The sequence below is a fragment of the Lepisosteus oculatus genome, chromosome 3, assembly GCF_040954835.1.
Source record: "Lepisosteus oculatus isolate fLepOcu1 chromosome 3, fLepOcu1.hap2, whole genome shotgun sequence".
Taxonomy (NCBI): domain Eukaryota; kingdom Metazoa; phylum Chordata; class Actinopteri; order Semionotiformes; family Lepisosteidae; genus Lepisosteus; species Lepisosteus oculatus.
This window is the reverse complement of record NC_090698.1, coordinates 17,174,556-17,195,016: the sequence shown is the minus strand read 5'-3', so window position 1 is coordinate 17,195,016 and position 20,461 is coordinate 17,174,556. Positions and strand designations below refer to the sequence as shown.

The 20,461-nt window shown below is 35.2% G+C and overlaps 1 protein-coding gene across 1 annotated transcript in view; it reads left to right on the top strand.

Annotated features, from left to right (window-relative positions):
- Positions 1 to 20,461, top strand: part of cntfr (ciliary neurotrophic factor receptor) — a 199,191-nt gene that overhangs the window by 47,032 nt on the left and 131,698 nt on the right. Inside the window, exon 2 of the mRNA XM_015340196.2 lies at positions 14,345 to 14,426. Coding sequence (XP_015195682.2) covers positions 14,345 to 14,426 — 82 coding nt within the window. The remainder of the gene's footprint in view (positions 1 to 14,344; positions 14,427 to 20,461) is intronic.

Sequence of the window (20,461 nt, the reverse complement as noted above, 5' to 3'; positions counted from 1 at the left end):
TCTATGGCTAAAAATGGAAAGCTACGTCCTGAAATAAAATAACCTTTGTTTGAATTGTAAATAGGATCCACAAATTGGACTTCCTTTAATGTAAAAAGGAAGAAAAGTAATTGAAAAGGAAAGCAAGTCAGGATACAAAATGACCTAAAACTTCATTGACCTGTGTGCTGTTACTCTAAGGGCAGAGGAGATAAAGTTGAAAAAAAAAATACACAGGAACCAAGGTTGCCTTGAGAATTCTGGCACCTGCAGCATTTTATCATGGAGCCATTAGATCTCATTAAAACTGTAAGAATTCTGTGCACCAAAGCTTTCAACTGTCCAACCTCTAACCCCTCAAGCAGATTAAATATCATGAGCCCTTATAAACGAAAGAAGCTTTTGCCTTCAGAACTTCCTATAAATTAGAACTAAAATTAAAATGCAACCCATTGACAATTCAGACTTTGCACAATGAGCTTTCATTACGCATCTGTGACTGGGATTCTCCAAGTGGAGGTGCAAAAGTGTTAGAACAGGGCTGGGTGTGATTGACTACAGCAGAACATCTTCTCCTTGCATTAGAGTTTGCTGTTTTGTCAACAGTAACATCACTCCTCAAACTGATGGCATGCATTGTGCATCACAGGGTGTGTAAAAGAACATTTAATAGGACATTTCAGCATTTCACCATAACCTCATGGGCTGATCATTAAGCTGTGAGCAAGATAGATAGTAATTTCAAATTATGAGGTTCTACAAAGACAACTATTTGATAATTAGACATTGTAATCAGACACTATACTGTAGTGGGCGCCATCTTTCAAATGAGACATTAAACCGAAGTCCTGACTCTCAGTGGTCATTAAAAATCCCCGGGCATTTCTCTATAAGAGTAGGGAGTTATCCAGGTGTCCAGGTCAAATTTCCCCCCTCGGCCCTTACCATAGCCTCTAAACTGTCCCCATGTATGATTGGCCTGTACTTGCCCTTGCGTTGGACTTGCGCCCCGTCCAGGGTGTATCCTGCCTTGCACTCATTGCTTGCTGGGTAGGCTCCGGCTTCCTGTGACAACATATGGTATAAAGCGTTTTGGTAAATGACATGACATGACATTGTAATCAATAGATAAATCTATTCAATCCAAAGATGAGAAACTTGTACGTATACATTTTCCATTATAATAATGCACAGGAAAATATAAAAGAGGAGTAAATTTTATATTTAAATATATTTTTAAAAAAGACAATTTTGAATTTTGAATTACAGTACATCTACAGTAGTTCATATAAAGTATAGGACTATATGTTTGCTTTTGCTTTGAATATACACAAACACCCAAGTAACTGTTTTTTTTAAACAATTTTTATTATATATTTTTTTTCATTGATTTTCATCTCTGCAGAACACACCCAAATGGAGATAATAAATGTACGTTTTGCTTCTTTATTGATACTATAGGACGAGGTATGAAAATGGATCTGAACTGAAACACACTTCCAAACTTCTCATCCATGTGCCATACAAGCATCAATCCCAGTTTACACCCTGAAGATCAGCCCCCATAAAAGAAGTTTGAGCACTTTTAACAGCTCAGTAGAGTGACATTAGTGTAACAGGCTCATAAACTATGATGCCTGATCTTCAAAGTACTCTTGCATATAAAATAAATACTGCAGACGTTATTTGACAAACCCTGTAGTGATATCAATTTGATCAAATTGATCATTTTTTAAATTTGTTAGCCTAAATCTTAATTATTTTGCAATTGCTTTTAGACATAAATGTTTTTTAGCATTAAAGTATGCAATAATTTGTTAAAAAATCACATTACTAAGAACTCTTTAGTCAATATCTAATTACTGTATTTTCGATGGAGGTTCCTCCACTGAGCATGGAGAAGATCACTCCCTGGAGTGTTAAAACCCATGGGGCAAGTCAAGAATGCACTTCTGTTGCTTGTCCAGATGGTAGCATTTCAATAGCTGTTATTTTATTTTATCCTTGACAGTTAACTGACTCCATAAAGGAATATGTGGCTGAATAGTGGAGAATAAGAATTAGCAAAATGGAACTCTTAAGTTAAATAAGAAAAAGAAATTTAAAAAAATGAGTGACCTGGAGAATAAATGATTTTTAAATCAGTTTGCATAAGTTGTTGAAGAAAGCACTCATGTTGGCTAACCTTTTTTTTTAAAAAAAAAAAAGGTTTGAGGATCCTTATGGACACCTTTGATTATTAAAAAGCTGTCATCAGCACTTAACAACAAGAGAACGTTAGGGTATCCTGTGACAGATGTCTGCCTGCGGGTGAAATCTTGACTGAGAAAAAGATGATTACATTACAGGTCACATAGATCACTGCCAGAGTGTTAAGCCCAAAATGGATTCTTTGCAAGACACTACTCTAAGGCCAATAAAAAGCATTTTTTACAGTGCATTTGCTAGTCAATTTTCAATCCTGCGCTATTCATTCTAAATATTTAATAACGAGCTTATGAATACACACCTTAACGTTATTAATGTGGCTGTCAGATGGCATGAAAATGCAATTTGCACTGCAAAAGGGGCATGAAAGTGCGCCCTGTATTTTTACTACTGTGCTACAGACTGTGCAGAGAAGGTCAGGAAGAGGTTACAATCATTAGACACAAAACAGTGCTGTTACTATAATTTGATTTTCGCATTTTTAGAGGCTTTTGCATCCTGCATTGTAGCACCTGATCCATTCTCGTTATGGTTGGAATTGACTGCAATTTCTTTAAGTTTAATATCTGGTTAGCTGATAAAACTAATAAAGAATGGTAATATCCCTCTAAAAGAAAAAGCTTATATTTACTTTTTACAGTTTTAATAACGTTTCATATGGCTCAACAGTAGATACATCTATCCATAAATATGTATTTTGAAATGTAAAAAGATGTTCTTAGTGCCGTATGTCATTTCATACCTGATAGAAAGGTTATTTTTTCCTTGTATGTACTGTATTCTGTACATTGCATTTCTTGAAATAATAAAAAAAATCTTCAAACAAAAGAAACAACTCATTTTCAGAAAAAAACAACCCCCAAACAGATATAAAGATATCTAAAGTAGAAAACAAGACCAAAGATTAATCAAAGACTGGCAGTTAACCATATAGAAAAAGAATTTAAAAATGCTTCATTTTAAACCTTGAAACACTGTACAGTAATGAGTGCAATACTGCTTCAATGAAGCTATTTTACATCTTAAATACAGTATATTTCTTTACTTCCCTGTCAAAAAAAGAGAAAAAGTGAATTTTTCCAATAGTAAATGATTATGAGACTCTTTGACTTTCCCATTGAGCAGAGTTGCTATGGTCTATATTACAACAAAGATATACTGTATCTGTCTGAAACTTGTGACTAGTGACATTTATCACACAAGGTTTTAGTTTAAGTCTGTAGTGCATATTGGACATCAGAAGAATGCATTATATGTCCATTTGATAGACAGTTTTAGTTTCAATATGTAATGAATCGTTGATTAACTAATAGTCTAAAAGGGGGAGAGGATAATAGAAACTGCAACAGCTGCAAATTTGTACCTGAAAATATGTATTAAATCCTGATCCATTATTCACTTCCAAGTCAGTATTATTACTACAAAATGCTCTTTTGGAGAAACGTTTGCTTTTTTGTGTGTGTGGTTCTTTTTAAAAACATGTTAGGCATTTATGAAATTTGATGCCATGGATTCATTTGTTTATATATTCAAAAATTTCATTAAAGATCTTCATTTTTGTCTCTTACTTTTATATTTTTATAATAAACGAACTCTTTTTCTGCAATGTGATGCTTATTTAGTGCTGGAATATAAAATCCTGTCTGGTCTGATAATTATTTATTTGTTTCTGGGCTTAAACTGTTTTCATTAGTAATTTTTCTTAATGTATGCTTATATTTTAGTGGGTGGTTCAGTACATATGACAATGGGGCACTGTTGCTTATTTTATTGCTTTCTAATAGCTAGATGACTATCATGTCAAATTATGTATTTTCTGTTGGGGATAAAAAGAAGGATTCTTTCTTCAGGTTTGAATGGAATTTAAGCCCTGCTGCATAAAGAGAATGCCTTTATTTGGTATTCTCACATTTACAGCCCACTATCAATAAACTATTGAAATCAAAGCATTTATTACTCAATGTTATACAATAATCTGTTTCTACCATCATCTGTCTCCTGTGCAAATCTATCATATAACAAGAGAGTGACTAGTGTCCTTAGTACAAATTCCTATTAGCATGTATCAGTAGTAGAGATATCTGGTGAGTCAATATAAAAGTCTTCCATTTGGACTCAATAGCCTGGGAACATCAGATGATAAGGTTTGGGCTTACATGCAGTTTCCTTCACTTACATGGATTTTAGCAGTGGAGTGAAGCCTTCATTTGCTGTGACACCTTCCTGACAAATTGTGCAGACTATGTACGAAACAGTAGATGCACCTTTACGTGAACTCACACACAAATTGAGAGACAGACATGTATCTTCCTGGGTGGTAGTAAGAGACAGTGTCCAATCCATTATTGAATGTGGCTGAAGTATATAGGCTTTCCTTACAGTTTACCCAGTGTGTTGTTCTTTCTTAAAGTTTGTGGATCTGTGAAATAGAGGAGCCTGAGTCTTATAGATAGGAGACTGACCTAGTGAAAATGCACAATTTAATTGCAGATTACTTTTTCCAGAATATGTTACATTCAAAGGAAATGACAAATGTGTGTTCCTTAATCTGTTTTGGGTGCACTATGAAGGATGATAATAAGCAGAGATGAGAAGTCAGGAAGTCTTTCCAAACTGCTTTCAATGCTTTATTATGAAGCCTAATGCCATTTCCTTTATTATGTACTGTATACATAAAAAATCAACTACTAATATAAAAATCTTCATGCTAAATACCTGTCCTAAAATGTGCCATTGAAGGTTATTTGAAATTTTGGGAATTAGGGAAACTAATGTCACTTGAGTTATGTTTCTGGAATTTGTCAGGGGTTGATTGTTGTTTATCAGTAATGTTTCTTGAGTGTGAAGAGCAACCAACAGCCTTTTTATGTAAATAGATAGAATCTATGATGTTTCAGAGATGAGGCATTCATTGACTCATTTCTGTGGTTTGTAATATTTTGTGTTTTGCAATTGAAATAACAGTATCATTGTAACTCTCTAACTTGTCTTTAATCAATGTGAGCCTTGAGTAAATAAATGATGAGAGAGTATTAGACTATTAAATCTTGCCAAATCTCTTCAAATAATTTGGTTTGCTGTGTGTTTTCTAATGTAACTGGAACAAAAGGATGCTTTGATCTAAAAAATGATCGTATTTTTTGTTTAATAAATAGTTTCCAGCTAAAGTGAATCTAAAACCAGAGGAGATGAAACCGTAACGAACAGTTCTTTCCGGACCCTATGCGGACGACACAGTCCGACGGAGTGGGGAAACACTGGGGAAACGTCATGCAGGAAAACGGGGCTGAAGACAAGGGGGCGTGTCCAAGGTGCGCTGGTGCACGGGGGAGGTGTGGCCGAGGCGAACAATCCCAAAGAGTAATCCTTAGAGTATCCAAAAACACATGAGTAAGTTAAAAACCAGGAGATCCATCAGAACAAAGAATTAAAAACCACGAAGGCCGGACCGGAACCGGCAGACAAGGAACAGGAACAGGGGTTAAAACCTTAACGGGACCAGGCACTTCCTGGTCCCGGACTCGCACGATATGGAAATCAGTTGCAGAGCCCGGATGAGCGTCAGCGCCTGGCTTTTAAGGTGGGCTGGGAATTAGGGAGCAGGTGCAGAGAATAAAGTCTTAGTGAAAGGGCTGGAGCACCCTTAAGGAGGGGGGACTATAATCGTGACAGAAACAAGATTGCGAAGTACCAAACAGCAGTAAGCTCTTCTCCTTCTGAAGGTTCTTAATAATGGAGACTTCATATGAAGAATTTAAGAGATTTCAATTACTTCAAAAACATTTATATATATATAAACATATAGGCAGGAGGGTAGGTGGATCAATGGTTTAGAATAAGTCTTAGTACCAGGAGGTTTCTACATTGGACTAAAGCTTTACCTATTCAGTGTCTAATACCATGAGCCAGTTCCTTAACCTCTATGTGCCCTGCTTTTCATTTGAGCTGTAAAACTGAAGTCTTCGTTCAACAGTAGATGCTGATGGATAGGTCACTGCCTAGTCTCTGTAAATCACTTTGGATAAAAGTAATTACATTGATAATTAAAAATGGTGATGTCATTGACATAGAATGGAATTTATAGTTATAATTTTATAGTTAAAATGTATCATTTATAAATAGATTAATTATATAGATTATAATAATATTCACAAACAAAAATAGGTTTTTCAACTTCATGAGGTCAAAAAGTATTTGCTTATTAATATCCAGAGAAGATAAAATTCAGTTAATTAAATCTGCACTGATATGAAATTTGGTCTCAGTGCTGAGCTGCTGGTAATTCAAAGCAGGGAGCTGAGCTGCCAAGGCTTTGCAAAGGCTGAATTTACTGACATCCTGGCAGAAAATGCAGGCTGCGTGCCTCACTCTGTTCACATTGGTTTCCTTGCTTTATATTTTTGTTTGAGTGGTTTCTGGAGGAGTGGCTAGGAATAAAGCAGAGTGTGTTTGTATAGGTCACTACGGCCCTCTTAACTTGGCATCAATGGCATCCTGCACGGGCCAGCCAGTCCCCCTCAAAAAACAACAACAACCCAGCGTCGTACATCTACCCTTACCAGACAAATACTGCATGTGGCCCTGGGTCACACTTTAATTCATTGAGGCCTTCTCCTGGTGCCATTTGCCAACTGAAGGAAAACAACAATAAATAGGAAAAAGCCACTTGCAATTGCCAGCTTTCAAGAGAAACAAGTATTTGCTTGGTTCTGTATTTAATTGAACATGTTGGCAGGGCAATCTGGAGTGCTTTCTTCATCATTCATCATTCAATTGAACTTCAGGCACATAACAAATGGGTCGTCTATGGAGTTTCAAAGCAAAAGTGCACTGCATCCTTTTGTGTACAGTAAAATGTTTATGTATTTACTAAATCATGAACAGTTGACAGTCCTACAATAGATTTTCATCACTGTGGAAATGCACTTTTGTTCACATACTAATAGAGAATAGAGTTGGGAATTGTATCAGTAAGGTGATTTGTGAACATACTGTATGCACATATACTCTGATACATCTTGGAGTGAGAGATAGATTATATATTTAGCTACTAGAAGGACCAGGGTGCCACTTGTGGCTCAGTTTTGGACTTAGGCATAGATTAATGTGTATTTTCACAAGTGCAGGTCTGTCCCTGCAAGGATTTGATCATGGTTAGACAGCAGAGAATTCTGTGACATCAAAAGGGCAGGTCTCCTGCTAAAACAGAGACCATCCCGGTTTAAAGTATGTAGTGTCACTTTTATAACAGGTGCAGTGCCAGAGGAACCCAAGATACACAATTCCATATATAACATAGGTTATATACTGTAGAGTACAGTATGTATCTTTTCAAATATGGCATTAGATGTCTGTGAATTGGGCGTTTGTTTAGTCTTTTCTGTCAAAAATGGAATACTCTTTGAATGTTAAAGAGATGTACATCAGTTAAATGTTTTAAGAAAGGAATTCACTTCTCAATAGGAAATAGATTTCCATAGTGATTTTTGTATATTAAACATGCAGGCAATACAGAAATGTTACAAAACAATTTCACATCACTTCTACATTTCTAAATATTTCAAATATTTGTAATGTAAACAACATAAAGAATTAAAATTTTCAACATCATTTTTTCAAATTTGATCATTTCAACAAGCTTTGCAGCTGTCTTGAATTAAAGATGTCTTTCAGCCTAGTAAGAAGTCCTCATCATTCTGAGGTAAGCAGAGGGTGTCGGCTTAGACTTTGATGATCCTCAGATGCTCAAGAGACTTAAGTGAAACCTTGCCATTGTAAGACTAAATTGGAAGCTTATAAACTTATGTAGGCTAAGTCAGAAAGGCAAAGAAAAAAATCTATTCTACCTCTGTCAGTATAGAATTACAGGTGGTCTATTCTGAAAGTTCAATTATTCAACAAATGCCATGCGTCTTTAAAAATAATTTGTTATCTGTCTAGGACATCCTATACAACCTTATTAATGACAGAATCAGTGTCAAGAGGGGCCAAGGAGAAGGACACTCTTTATGAGGAATGGTCGGTGTCATTGGTATCTTCAGGGGTGAGCAATGGATTGAGAATCAAAATTTGTCCAAACTTGACATCTTCAACATTTCAAAATAGAAGCAAAGTAAAAGGCAGCTAGTACAGTAAATGCGGAGCCTAATTGTCCTCTGCAAACAAAAACACAGAACAACCCTTAGAAAAAAAATCGTATTTTAACAGGTCTCACAGACATACAGTACATCAAGCACATTATTCACAAAATCTTTAAGTCTTTATACAATGTGTAGTTTGAAAAATATGTTGAAATGTATGTATAAAAATAGTAGTGTTTTTATAACTGAATGCACTGGATAATAGTTGTAGACACATTAAATTAAATAAAACGAAAGTTTTTTATGCTGTACACAAGGCTTAAATACTTGAAAAGTTTTAGACAACGGTTTCTTTGGCTGAGAACTGTAACAATAGTTTAGTGAACTTGCTGTTTAAAAGTCTGTGGATGATCATCCACAAAAGCAGGACTGAAATAGTGTGAAATAATTGGTTTGTAATCTTTTAAAGCTGCCTTTCTGGGAACATAAAGTGTCTTCTGTGTGGCTGATAACTTTACATTTATGTAAGAAAAAGGGCAGAATGAGAAGTACCTCCTTCCGAAGCACTGCGATTAGTTGTAGACTTAATCAATATTCATACCCGTAATAGACTAAATGTGTGCAAGAAAGGTTGCATACAAACACACACTTTAGAAAAAACTATACCAGTCATGCCTGTGGAAAATGCAGGTGTCATGCTAGATATGTAGCCTATTTGTGCATGTGGCTTTCAGGGAGCCCATATGTATGGATTATGTAATCGTACACAAGATAACAAAATAAAAGAGCATTATTCCTTTTTTAATTCAAAGTACAATTAACAGTGATTGGAAGTAAGGCGGTTCACAGTTACACAATTTGCTACTTTTGAATTTTTAATTGGGAGTCTGAAATCTACATTGGCACCATATTTGGCCAGGGTTATTTGACACACTTCTATAATGTTTTTGTTTTCGTATCTTTGTTGATAGTTCTTCCAGTGAAATTGTTTATGCAAATGACCCAAATGCCTTTTTTTTGTATTGAAAACCTACCGTTTTCTTATCCTTTTGGATATTTCTGCTTTTTATTTTTGCAAAACACCTTTTAACAAAGGCAAATAAAAATGTTGGGTAAATATGTAATTGCATTTACAATACATTTTTTTTAATTTGAGTCCTGTACCACCCGGTGATTAATTTATCAAAATGGATCCATGTCTATTTAGGCAACCCTTGACATTTTAACCTGCCATTTTGGGTAGTTCATACCTGCTCCCATCTGTATTACAGTTTTATATTTCCAATTTAAATGCAAATTTGCGCTGGTCATTGCAAAGAAAAAAATCTTTCAATACCACAATGAATTATATATTTTAATTAACAACTCTATGAAATGCGTCCAAACCTCTGCTACACAAAAAGCTTTTATCTTGACTTGTAATGAAATTTCAAGAGTGCGAAAGGGTTCAGCCTAGCTTCTATTGAGTGAGACTTGCTGGGCTGTCATACATGAGACTCATTGTTACTTGATATGATAAGCTCAGAACTACTTTCAGAAGAATGGAAGACAGGAAGTGATAAAAACCAAAACCTGGAATGCAATTTAATTCCTACTTGTCAGCTTATTCCATTTTAACAATGCTGAAAAATACCAACCATCAATCACCTATCACCTGCTGCATTTGTAAAATGATAATAGCTAAATGTCTTTTTTAACTGTTACTGAGTCACTAAGATACATACTGGAACATAATGCATGCTATAATTTAAATTTTCTTAGTCCTTTTTTATTGCAGCAACAAGAATGATTCAGCATTATTACATGCTTGTTAGACCTTGCTAAATCAACTGTTACATTAATAATTTTGCTGTCCTGCTTAGTAGGTTGCAACAGATTGAGGACTTTTCCTGTTAAAAAAAAAGAAATAGTTTTGGGACATGCTTATATACTGATGAGTAACTACAGCAGCTTGTATACCTTCTCAGAGAAGGTTAATGTTTACCAAAATACTTATGAATTCCTTTTCATTTTCTTCTATGTTGTTTTACATAGAACTGCTAAACAACACATTAATACTGTAGCTCTGCAATTACAGAGAAAAAGAACAGGTCTTCTTTTATCACTTTCCATTTTTTTATGTTCTTTTGTTATTGTTGTCCATTCTTTTCCTCGATTAGTTATGCTTTCCTTATCATAATTCCCTATCTTGAATTCCCTTTCTTTATTGATCATTCTCACACTTAAGTGTTAAGTGCACCCTTTGTTTTAACAGAAACTCTTGATATAGATTCCTGCTCTTACCAGTTACTAGCAGTGCAGTCAATTCAGCTCAATAGAAAAGGTGCTTTAGGCTCTTTTACACTTAACTGGTACTGGGAATTGAGACTGCACTTCTAATAACAATTTTCATTTTTTCACTGTGTCAAAAATAGGGAACATGCTAGTTTTTACACTGTAATGCATATTATATTTTACATGAAATGTAAATGCCCGTCTATCAATGCCATAATGCACTTGAACAGTCTCTAACAGGGTTTGCTTCAAGTGTTTTTGCACAAACTAATAATCTGTTATTTTCTGAATCTGTTGTGGATCAAATAAACCCTTTACTGGTATTCCATAAATGCATTGGTCCTAAGTGCATCAATAAAGTCTTTTTGGGTGTGCTTCTGTCACCATAAACAGAATTCCAAAACCAAAACCAATTCTTACATCCAGAAACTATATAAAAAAATAATGTACAGAATCACCCCTAACCTTATCATTGAGCAGGATACATTTCTATGGAGAAAAGGAAATGCTGATATTTCAGCTCATCTGCTGTCAGTTTTATTCATTGCCATGATTTGGAGACAGACAGAAGTCTCGGGAAACAATACGGGTCAGAACAAATTTGAAACACATGCCATTTGTATCAGAACTGATGGCAATGTGTTTGACTTTCATGGAATAGAGTAGGGTTTTTTTTTTACTGGCCATTCATGATATTGTATTAACACTAAGAATTTAGAGCCTTATGTTGCTCCACTAACACACCTCAAAGTGACAATATTGATAATCTGTGCCATCTCTTCTTCTGTCTGGAATAGTTAACATTGTTGAGTTTCATTTAATTCTCTCAAGATGCTAAAATGAAATAGGTAAGCATCTTTTTGTTTGCACTTGAATTTCAAAAACTGTCGCTGTTAGACATTGAAGCTTTGGCCTCCTGGTGCTGTGTTGGCATCCATATTGAACTTCCCAGATGTTATTCATCTACCTTGGTCACAGTGTAGAGAGAGGATACGGTTCTGTTACTAAGTTTCAAAATAATGTTGAACAGAGGCCTTTAAAAAGTATCATTAACCATTTTGCAGTTTCTACAGAACCTGGACAGTAATAAATCTTAAAAGCTAAAGAAAGGATAAACCCCTTGGTTTTATGTTTAAAATTAATGTCTTTATTTACTCTTTAGGCACTGTTAAAAATGTATAGTACCTGTACATATCAAGAATAAATTGGAATCATGATACAATGTAATGTGAAGCAAACACACACTGTAGATAAATGTTGTTATAAGCTTAAATATCAAAGCAGAGTTACAATACTAAGTTCTGAATGAAAAACTTTTGGAAGTTCATTTTTATAAGATTTAACAGAATACTCAGGTTTTTTTAAAAGGGTTCAATGTGCAGACATACAACCTATGTATAAATTTGTTTACATTATAAGTGCGCCAGCTTTAGTTCCTACCTTTTAATCATTCTCAGTGCAGTGCATGTCTAAGGACTTAAACTTAAAAGCAGCTTTTAAGTTTGAGCATTTAATTCTTCTCTGTAGTTAAATGTTTAACACAGATAATAAGGAAATTGATAATCCCCACTATCAAAAAAGACACAGACAACTAAACCAAGCTTTAGCCTGAAAAAAAATAAGCCTGAAGTCAAAAGCCTTTACATTTACAGTCAGAAGAGTGTAAAAGTGAGAAGGATTATGTGGCAGCTTGTGGTCACTTTAAATTAAGAAAAGTGAAGAGATTTAACATAATTGTTTTCTCATGGGCAAACACCTGTGAGTAATTAACACCCTAGGCAGAAAGTAATTAATACCTGAGAACTAGAATTCACCATTGTTAATTATTATAAATGTATAGTACAAATGGAACATTATTAATGTTAAAGTTGAAAACAAATTATATTATTTTAGCAGTAGTGGAATGGCAGTTAGCACAGTACCAGAGTCATGAGTTTAATATTGGTTCTTGGTGCTTTTCAGTATGGTGTTTGCACTTTGTCTCTGTGCTCCCATGGGTGTTTACTGGGTGCTCCTTTCTTTTTGTTCTAAAGACATACAGGCAAAATTTGATTGATCTGAATTATCCACCTAAGGTTTATTCCCTTGGGAAAGGAAGCTGGGCTCCCATTTTATTACATACATATGAGAGCAGTGGCTTTTATTAATACTAATTCTTTACATGTTCAGTATATACATTTATGATTGGTTTCCAAATCACTTTACACATAGGAGGGAACATGCCACCCACGTTTGGAAGGCAGGTCCACATTTAAGTGATGCATGGCTGACATTATACACCAGCATCATCACTACACCTTAATTCTTGAGGAGAAATTAGATATTGTTTTACGTATGGACTTAAAGTGGAACTGTAGGTTGTCCCTTTTACGAGCCAGAGATTAATTTAGCTAGGATACCATGGTTAACACCTGCTCTTTGCAAAGTGTTATGGTATTTTTTTTACTAAGTAGCCAGGATCTTGGTTTATTGTGTCATCAGAAGTATGGTTTTTGTGTTTACAGGTATATCCCCTGCAGCAAATTATGTGGGGCTACTCAACCATAATAATCCTTTGTTTAGTTTAATAAAAAAAGAAAATGTATATTGTAAAATTCTAATGCCTTTTCGTTTTGCTTAGGCTGTGCTGTGAAAGGTGCATTGAAATAATATTCTGCAAATACTGTCTTAATCATTCGTCACCCACTTAAGTTGGTTGTAGTGCTGATAAAGAAGGTAAAATAGGAAGAATGAAAGCAGAGAAAAATAGAAGCAACAAAACAGAGGTAAGATATACAAAGATTGAAATACAAATGACTATTGTGCAATTAAATAGAAAGAAACATATTACAAGTGTTTGTTGAGTGCTTTATTTTATACCTATATGATCCCTGATTTAAAAAAAACAAATTTTTTAAAGGATGATGCCAAAAAATGTTTCTTACATGTTTCTTGAATCTAAAAAGGCTGTAACAACAATAGCGTGATCATTAAAGGAAACAAACCTGTGTGAAATTATTCAGCTCTAATGTAATACAAGTGGTGAGAAAAACCGACAATGAGCTTCCTTTTTACGTTATACTGTACCTCAAATAATACAAAATGTAGTGAGAGATAATATAGTCCTTTGAAACAATATCTCAGGAGAGAGGAAGAAGTTAGGGCATCACTCTGTTGACTGATTTGCTAATGATATTGGTGAAAATTTTCATCTTTCATCCCTTGGAGAAGCAGTATCCCTTTGGTTACTGACTCCTCTCTTTCAGAGATCCAGGGTTAACAAATCGTTTTCATTCTTCAAAACATGCCTTCCAGCAAAATACATTTGAAATACTGTATAAGTAGAGAAACATTAAAACCTAGAGATTTAGACATTTGATTTATCTGCTGAACCAAAGTCTGTTTCATGACTCATGCCATGTCTCATGCAGTACAGGCAACATGAAATTATTTATATTCTTAAGACAAAAGAAAATGCCTAAAAAATAATAGTGAATTTTCAGTGTCAGGACAGAATCCCCCAATGCTCCTGAGTGCAAGAGAAGTTGAACACGAAGCATCCGTTTGACAAACAGAACCCAGCATTGTGTGGGACATGTTTTTTTTTATCACTGGGTGGTGCATCTCACTGAAGAGCCAAGGGGGTTGAACAGGCAATGCTGTCTCTTTAAGGCCTTGCAGCTTGTAAAGGGGCATTCCCCTGGGAAGATGATTTCACTGATGAGCTGCACAAGACAAGAAGTGCTTCACTTCTGTTTTCCCTAGCGCTGCTTCGGAGCTGTCTGTTTGAACCACCCTAACAAGCACTTTTGTTTCCTCAACAGATGGCAAATATTGTCACATCAGCCTGCTGTGTGATGCTCGCTGCAGTGGTGGTTGTGTATGCACAGAGGCGCAGCCAACAGGGTGAGTCTTTGCTCTTCACATCACAATAAATCTAAACAGAATTTGTTTTTAACTTGTGCTGACTTTTGATGGTGTTGCCTGTCTTCATAGGGCTAAGCAGAAATCCTTTAAAAAATGACACACCGGCTCCTAATTCTAGAGACCAATCAATAGAGAGACTCAAATGCTGGTCACCTGATCACCTGATGGGATGCAATGTTGCATTACTGTTGTATTAGAAAGACAATAAAAGGAAATGATCAGCCCAGAATGAGTGAAGAGAGAAGTTTCTGTTCACTTTTGTTCTTTTAGGTGGGTTTACCCCTACAGGACAAAGTTCAGGAACTGGCATTTGAATGATGTGGAAGGAAAATAACCAAATCAGAAATACATTCACTCTAGTTAATAGATGTGTAGACTTGTTGAATATATCCTATGATGGACTTGACCCGTAATATGATTTGTCACTTGTGGGGCTGAGACACTTTTGGCTTAGGACAACAAAACTTTGGTTATTTTCCTCGTTTTTGACTTTTTTGTATTATTTTCTGTTGTAAGCAATTGAAATATATATATTTTCACTATTCACATCTCCATCTGTTAATGATCATTTATGGGTTCATACTGTTTGTTAAAGAATCAAGTTTGCATCGGGACTACCATGCCAATTATTCATTCTCCTAATGTAATGCAGAAAAAGGAGCAGATTGGCTTATCAGTTCCTTCTGTCCTTTTAGAACAGAAATTATTTTTTAAAGGTGACATCAGTGAATGATTTGTTCTAAGCCTTATTACTTTCAATGTCAATTCTAATGAGGTCTCCATATTGGATTCAGTGTTTCAGAATAATCACAGCTCTCTTAAACTGTTTAATTAGTTCTCGAATAAATACAGTGCTGCTTATAATACCTCCTGCTACTTATAAGTTGTAGTAGTGATGAGAAAGAAATATAACAATAATAACAGGAGCATAGTATGTTAAATTCAATAACTTGGATGTGTGTGAGTTTCTTCTCATCTTATAACTGAACTGATAATGCAGTAGACGGGCATTATACAGTACATGACACAAGAGACAGGAGGTAAAATTAGAATCATGTTATTTTTACTTATTGTGGTATTTTGGTTATTGTGAATGCATATTTCTGGTGTCAGAAATTAACTACTAGGAAGATATAATAAAAATACTCAAATTGATTTACTCAATTTTTTTAAATTAAGGAATCAAGCAAAATTGCAGTAAATGTGAAGAATATATAGATAAAAGAATCATGGTAGCTTTTCAGAATGATACATGAGCTTATAAAGTTAGAATCAACCTTGTATGTTAGATATATTATAGCCTTCAGTAGTTTGAAGCTGCCGCATATTGATGGCATTGGTTAACTCAGGTTAAAAAAAGCAGGCTACAGCAAATCTTCAGCATAGTTCTCTTGAGATTGTGCCATTGTAATCCCAGCACTGTGTGGTCTTTCATTGTCCTGCTGGAAAACACCAAACGTTCATGAGTATATCACTATGTAGTAAGATTGCTCTCATTCTGCACCAAAGGCAGATTTGTTTGTTCTTTTGTTAAAGGAGATTCCTCTCCATATCACCATATTTCCAGCATCCGACTGGTTGACAACTTAACAAACAGCATAATGCTCACCAGCACATCTCCACACAAGTAGTATCCTTTGTCAGGTTTGTCAAGGGCAATGGTATTTATCAGTGAATAAAACACAAAGCGATTTTGAGTGTTCTGTGGCCCACAGAAAACAGCAGTTTCCTTTAACAGCTGTCAATATATTATCTGTGAATGGCCTCTGAACATGCATATAATTTTCATACAGACAGCAAGCTACAGCTGATGTGCAGATTATGTCTTCCTGTAATCTCTTCTGCTGTAGCTACTGCAGTTATTATGCAGATGGGTCACATTCATGTGACAATCTTGGGCCTGTGTGGCCCTCAATCTTCCAGGATGTGGCCTGTCTCCCACAGAATCCATTTCCCAGACTATGAAATAGCCTGTTCATTACTGAAAAGAAACTTCTCATCCCTGCAGACAGGTTGCATTCAGTCATGTTGGTAGCAGACATGTGATCTTGACTGCTTGAGTGGAGCATGTTCATATATTTCACTGTTCTTGCATGAATTAAAATAATATATTTTTGATTGGTTCTTTTCACAGATATTTAATCAACTCATTCTGGGAGTTTAATCAGAAATAAAATTCCAAAACACTATATTTTATTTTTATTAAATTATGGCTTGAACTCGGGATCCCATGGAAAATATTAATTAAGCAATCTGCAAACTTAACTTTTTAAAATTAAAATAGCATTACAATATGTATGTTCTAAATGAGCTATTGAAATAAATCTGACTGTTGCGTCTTAATTTTGCTTAAACATATTGTATTTCATATAAATATTGAAACTGTACCTTTGTTAGAGACTTAGTTGCATATGCAGTCTTGGCAAACATTAGCTCTTTTTTTAAGTCCCCTTAACTAATCTTTTTTTCTCTTTTTATAATGGTTCTTTGTTTATGGAAGAAAATAAATATCTGCTGATGTGTAATGCCTCCAGGAAAACTGGATAGAGATGGCTCTCGGTCTGTACAGTAAATCTTCAGTTTGTCTATACAGTAAATCTTTAATTTGACACCTGACTTAAAAGCAGAAATTCATTAGGTTATTACAAGCCTCCACTATGGGAAACAATGAATATTTGAAGTACTATATATTTATATTATAAGCCTTGGTTTTAATATGATTGGTTAACATAGCACTTCAGAAGTTATGAAGTTAACAAAAGACAGATTTTACAAGACAGGAGGTTTCCTGATTTTGCAGCAGCCTATACAAATCATGAGCTGCATTAAGACAGCTGAGGAATGACAAAAAATGTTTTGCATTTTGGGTAATATGAACTTGTTTAGAAATGTATATAAAATAATCTAAAGAAGATAAAATTCCCAAATGAATCAAAATGGAAATCCAACAATTATGTGTATTGTGCTAAAAATGTTTAACAAAAACTTCTTATGATTAAATGTATGTGTGCAGTATATTTTAATGTGTTCAGTTTTTTTCCAAATATTATGCCATCTGATTGAGTTGCTGTAACTTTATTATGGACATATGCGGGGCTTGGGGCTTTATTAAATGCTACAACACTAGGGCCTGTTTTACATCACACACCGTTGAGTGTTTCCAGATTAAAGGTTTGCTTAAAAACACACATTTGGTCTCATTACAATGTTTTATTTCATATAATAAAAAAGAAGTCATCCTTCTTTCATTTCAGTACTAAGATGTTGTTGCTGCGATAGTTATTTATTTTACAGGTACCCTCATCTGAGGGCATGTTACTAAATAGAATATTGAAATATAAGTTAACTTAATATGTAAGTCTAAGGACTAATTGTGTAGATACAATAATAGTGCAGTACAAGAAGAAAATAGGCAAGTAATAGGTTTATTCCATGCTGAAAAAAAGAAGAAAGAAAACATAATGTTTCGGCTGTGGAGCCTGCCCTGTCTTCCTCACACCTGAAGAAGGCTCCACGGCCGAAACGTTGGGTTTTCTTTCTTCTTTTTTTCAGCATGGAATAAACCTATTACTTGTTCCTTTGCAACCTATGCATGCTGACACAGCTACCCACCCATAAGAAAATATGTTCACTTAATTTAATAAAATTACAATAAGGCTTGCACAATCTCAAAGAGCAATGAAAAAGGTGTGCAAACACAATGTGAAATTAAACAGTATTTAGATAATGCGAATAAACAACAGTAATGATAACAGTAATGTAAACTGCATTCCATGTTTACAAAGAATAAATGCAATTTGGAAATTAAAACAATAAAATACAGTGTAAGAATTAAAAGATATAGTTGAGAGCTGGGAGATCAAAGGTGCTGTTTGTTCAGCACTTGAGCAGGTGGTCAGGGACAGAGCTCTTCTGAATTCTGTGGGAAATTAATTCCACTAATTGAGGAGCGAGAGTGGAAATTAAATGGGCTCTGAAAGTAAAAGAACAGTGAGGGGGTTCAACATGTCTGAAGAAAGAAGTCGAGTGGAGTGGGTAGAGGAAGGAGTCTAAAGAGAAAAGAGACTGAAGATGTGTTTACATAATGTTTAAAAGCAATTCAGGTGTGTGTTGTCTTGAACTGATTTAAATAGGTTAAATATAGGTAGCAAAGTCAATTATGTGATGTGTAGTTACAAGGGTCACACCTTCTACTACACTCTATTTTACAGTATTTTTCCCTGTTTGGTAATTTTGTTGCTGATGTACATGACTCTTTTTATTTCCCCTGTTAGTCTGCATGCTGCAAAATAGCAGGTCTACATTTGTTAGACTCAAATTCATTTGCAGCAATCATTAGAGAAGGTATAGACTAACAATCTGTTGTTTGTTGCTTGCTTGTTCATGTTAATGAAGGAGATATGGGTTACAATGCCTGTGTGTCTGGGTTTTTCTTGATGAACCTGAAAAAGCATTTTGTTCAGGTTTCCCTTTAAGTACATGCCACAGAAGTGAGGACCTACTTTAATTCAATGCCTTATAAAGTGACATTGCAGAGTTGACATCTTTCACAACCTACTTTAAGTAGGCTATTTGTGCAGTAAAAGCTGCAATACGAAATCTCCAAAGAAGATCCTCTCTCATGCCTTGGCTAAAGAAAGCAATGGAGAGAGAGGAGAAATCCACGTGTGCTTAGAAAAGGTGACTTTCTGATTTAAAAAAAAAAACTTTTTTTTGCAGCATAATGGAAAGCTGTAGCTTTTTAAGAGCTAAGTTCAAGTACAGGAATAATAATGAAATTGTACACTGGGGCTTGGCAGTAATAAGGAATAGCAAACAAGCCACACATACTACCCACTAGTCTTTTAGTCTTTGATACATCCTTATGTCTAAGGTGTGCTTTTCAATTAAACTGCTGCTCTCTATGGCTTCCTCGCATTTATGTCTCAAGCTAAACAAGTCATGGTGTTTCACCAGGCTGACAGGGTAATGTGAGCCTTTACATAATAATGATCACTTGAAAAAGTCTTTTAAATAAAAATAAATTATCAAACTAATTTAGTATAGTCTTAATTTAAGGACCGCAGTTCAATTAGCAAAGTCAATTGGCAATTCAAATACTGGCACATTTAATGAAGTGTGACGTTTATGTAACTAAATTAATTAAATCAATGCCTTTTCAAGACAATTCAGCAGGATTCTACGTCAGAGAGAAAATAACCACTATGTCATGCCTGTTGCCATGGATGAGTGGTGGGGCAAGCTAGTATCTACACAGTAGCAGGCCACACCTAACATTTCCTGTCATTCAGCACTGGTTAACACGATAATTAATTCAACTGTAATCTTACACCACCTGGAGGCAATTATCCACCACTCCTGCCATAGGTGGTAAAAGACATAACCATGGAACTGGCAGTGCTTGGGAACTCTTACAGAGCCTGCTACGTTCTTAACTTCGTCCTGGGCTCTTTAGATCTTTAGTGTTTGATTCCTGGTTTCTGGACCCTTGCTTTGGCCTGACTTTGACAGGAGATGTTAGGTATGATTGGCTACCTTGGAGATACTAGCTCTCTCCCTTTAATTCACCAGTGGCAGCTGTGTTTCCGGGAGATAAATGTCCCAGTGACTGAGTGCAAGAAAGAAAATAGGTCTCCTCTAATGCAATTAAACCCTGTCTTATCATTAATAGCTGAACCACACAAAGTTACTCATATAGCATAAGTATTTACCATGAAGAGTGCATTTTTTATGTGTTCCAAAAGACTTCAAATATTTGCATCATTTTTGTAAGACTCTGCAAGACGGTGCTCTGAGTCTCATTTGCCTGGCCAGACAGGAATTTATTGTTATTAACTTAATGTACTTCCTCTGCACTCTTTGTCCCCTGGAATATATTTGTTCCCCTACATCCCTGAAACAGCTTTAAGAGCTCATAGTTCCAAGTGACTGAGCACTGTACTGTATATCATGACACATTATTGTATTATGGTTTGAAATCAAATAACCACATATTGATTGGAATCTACACTATG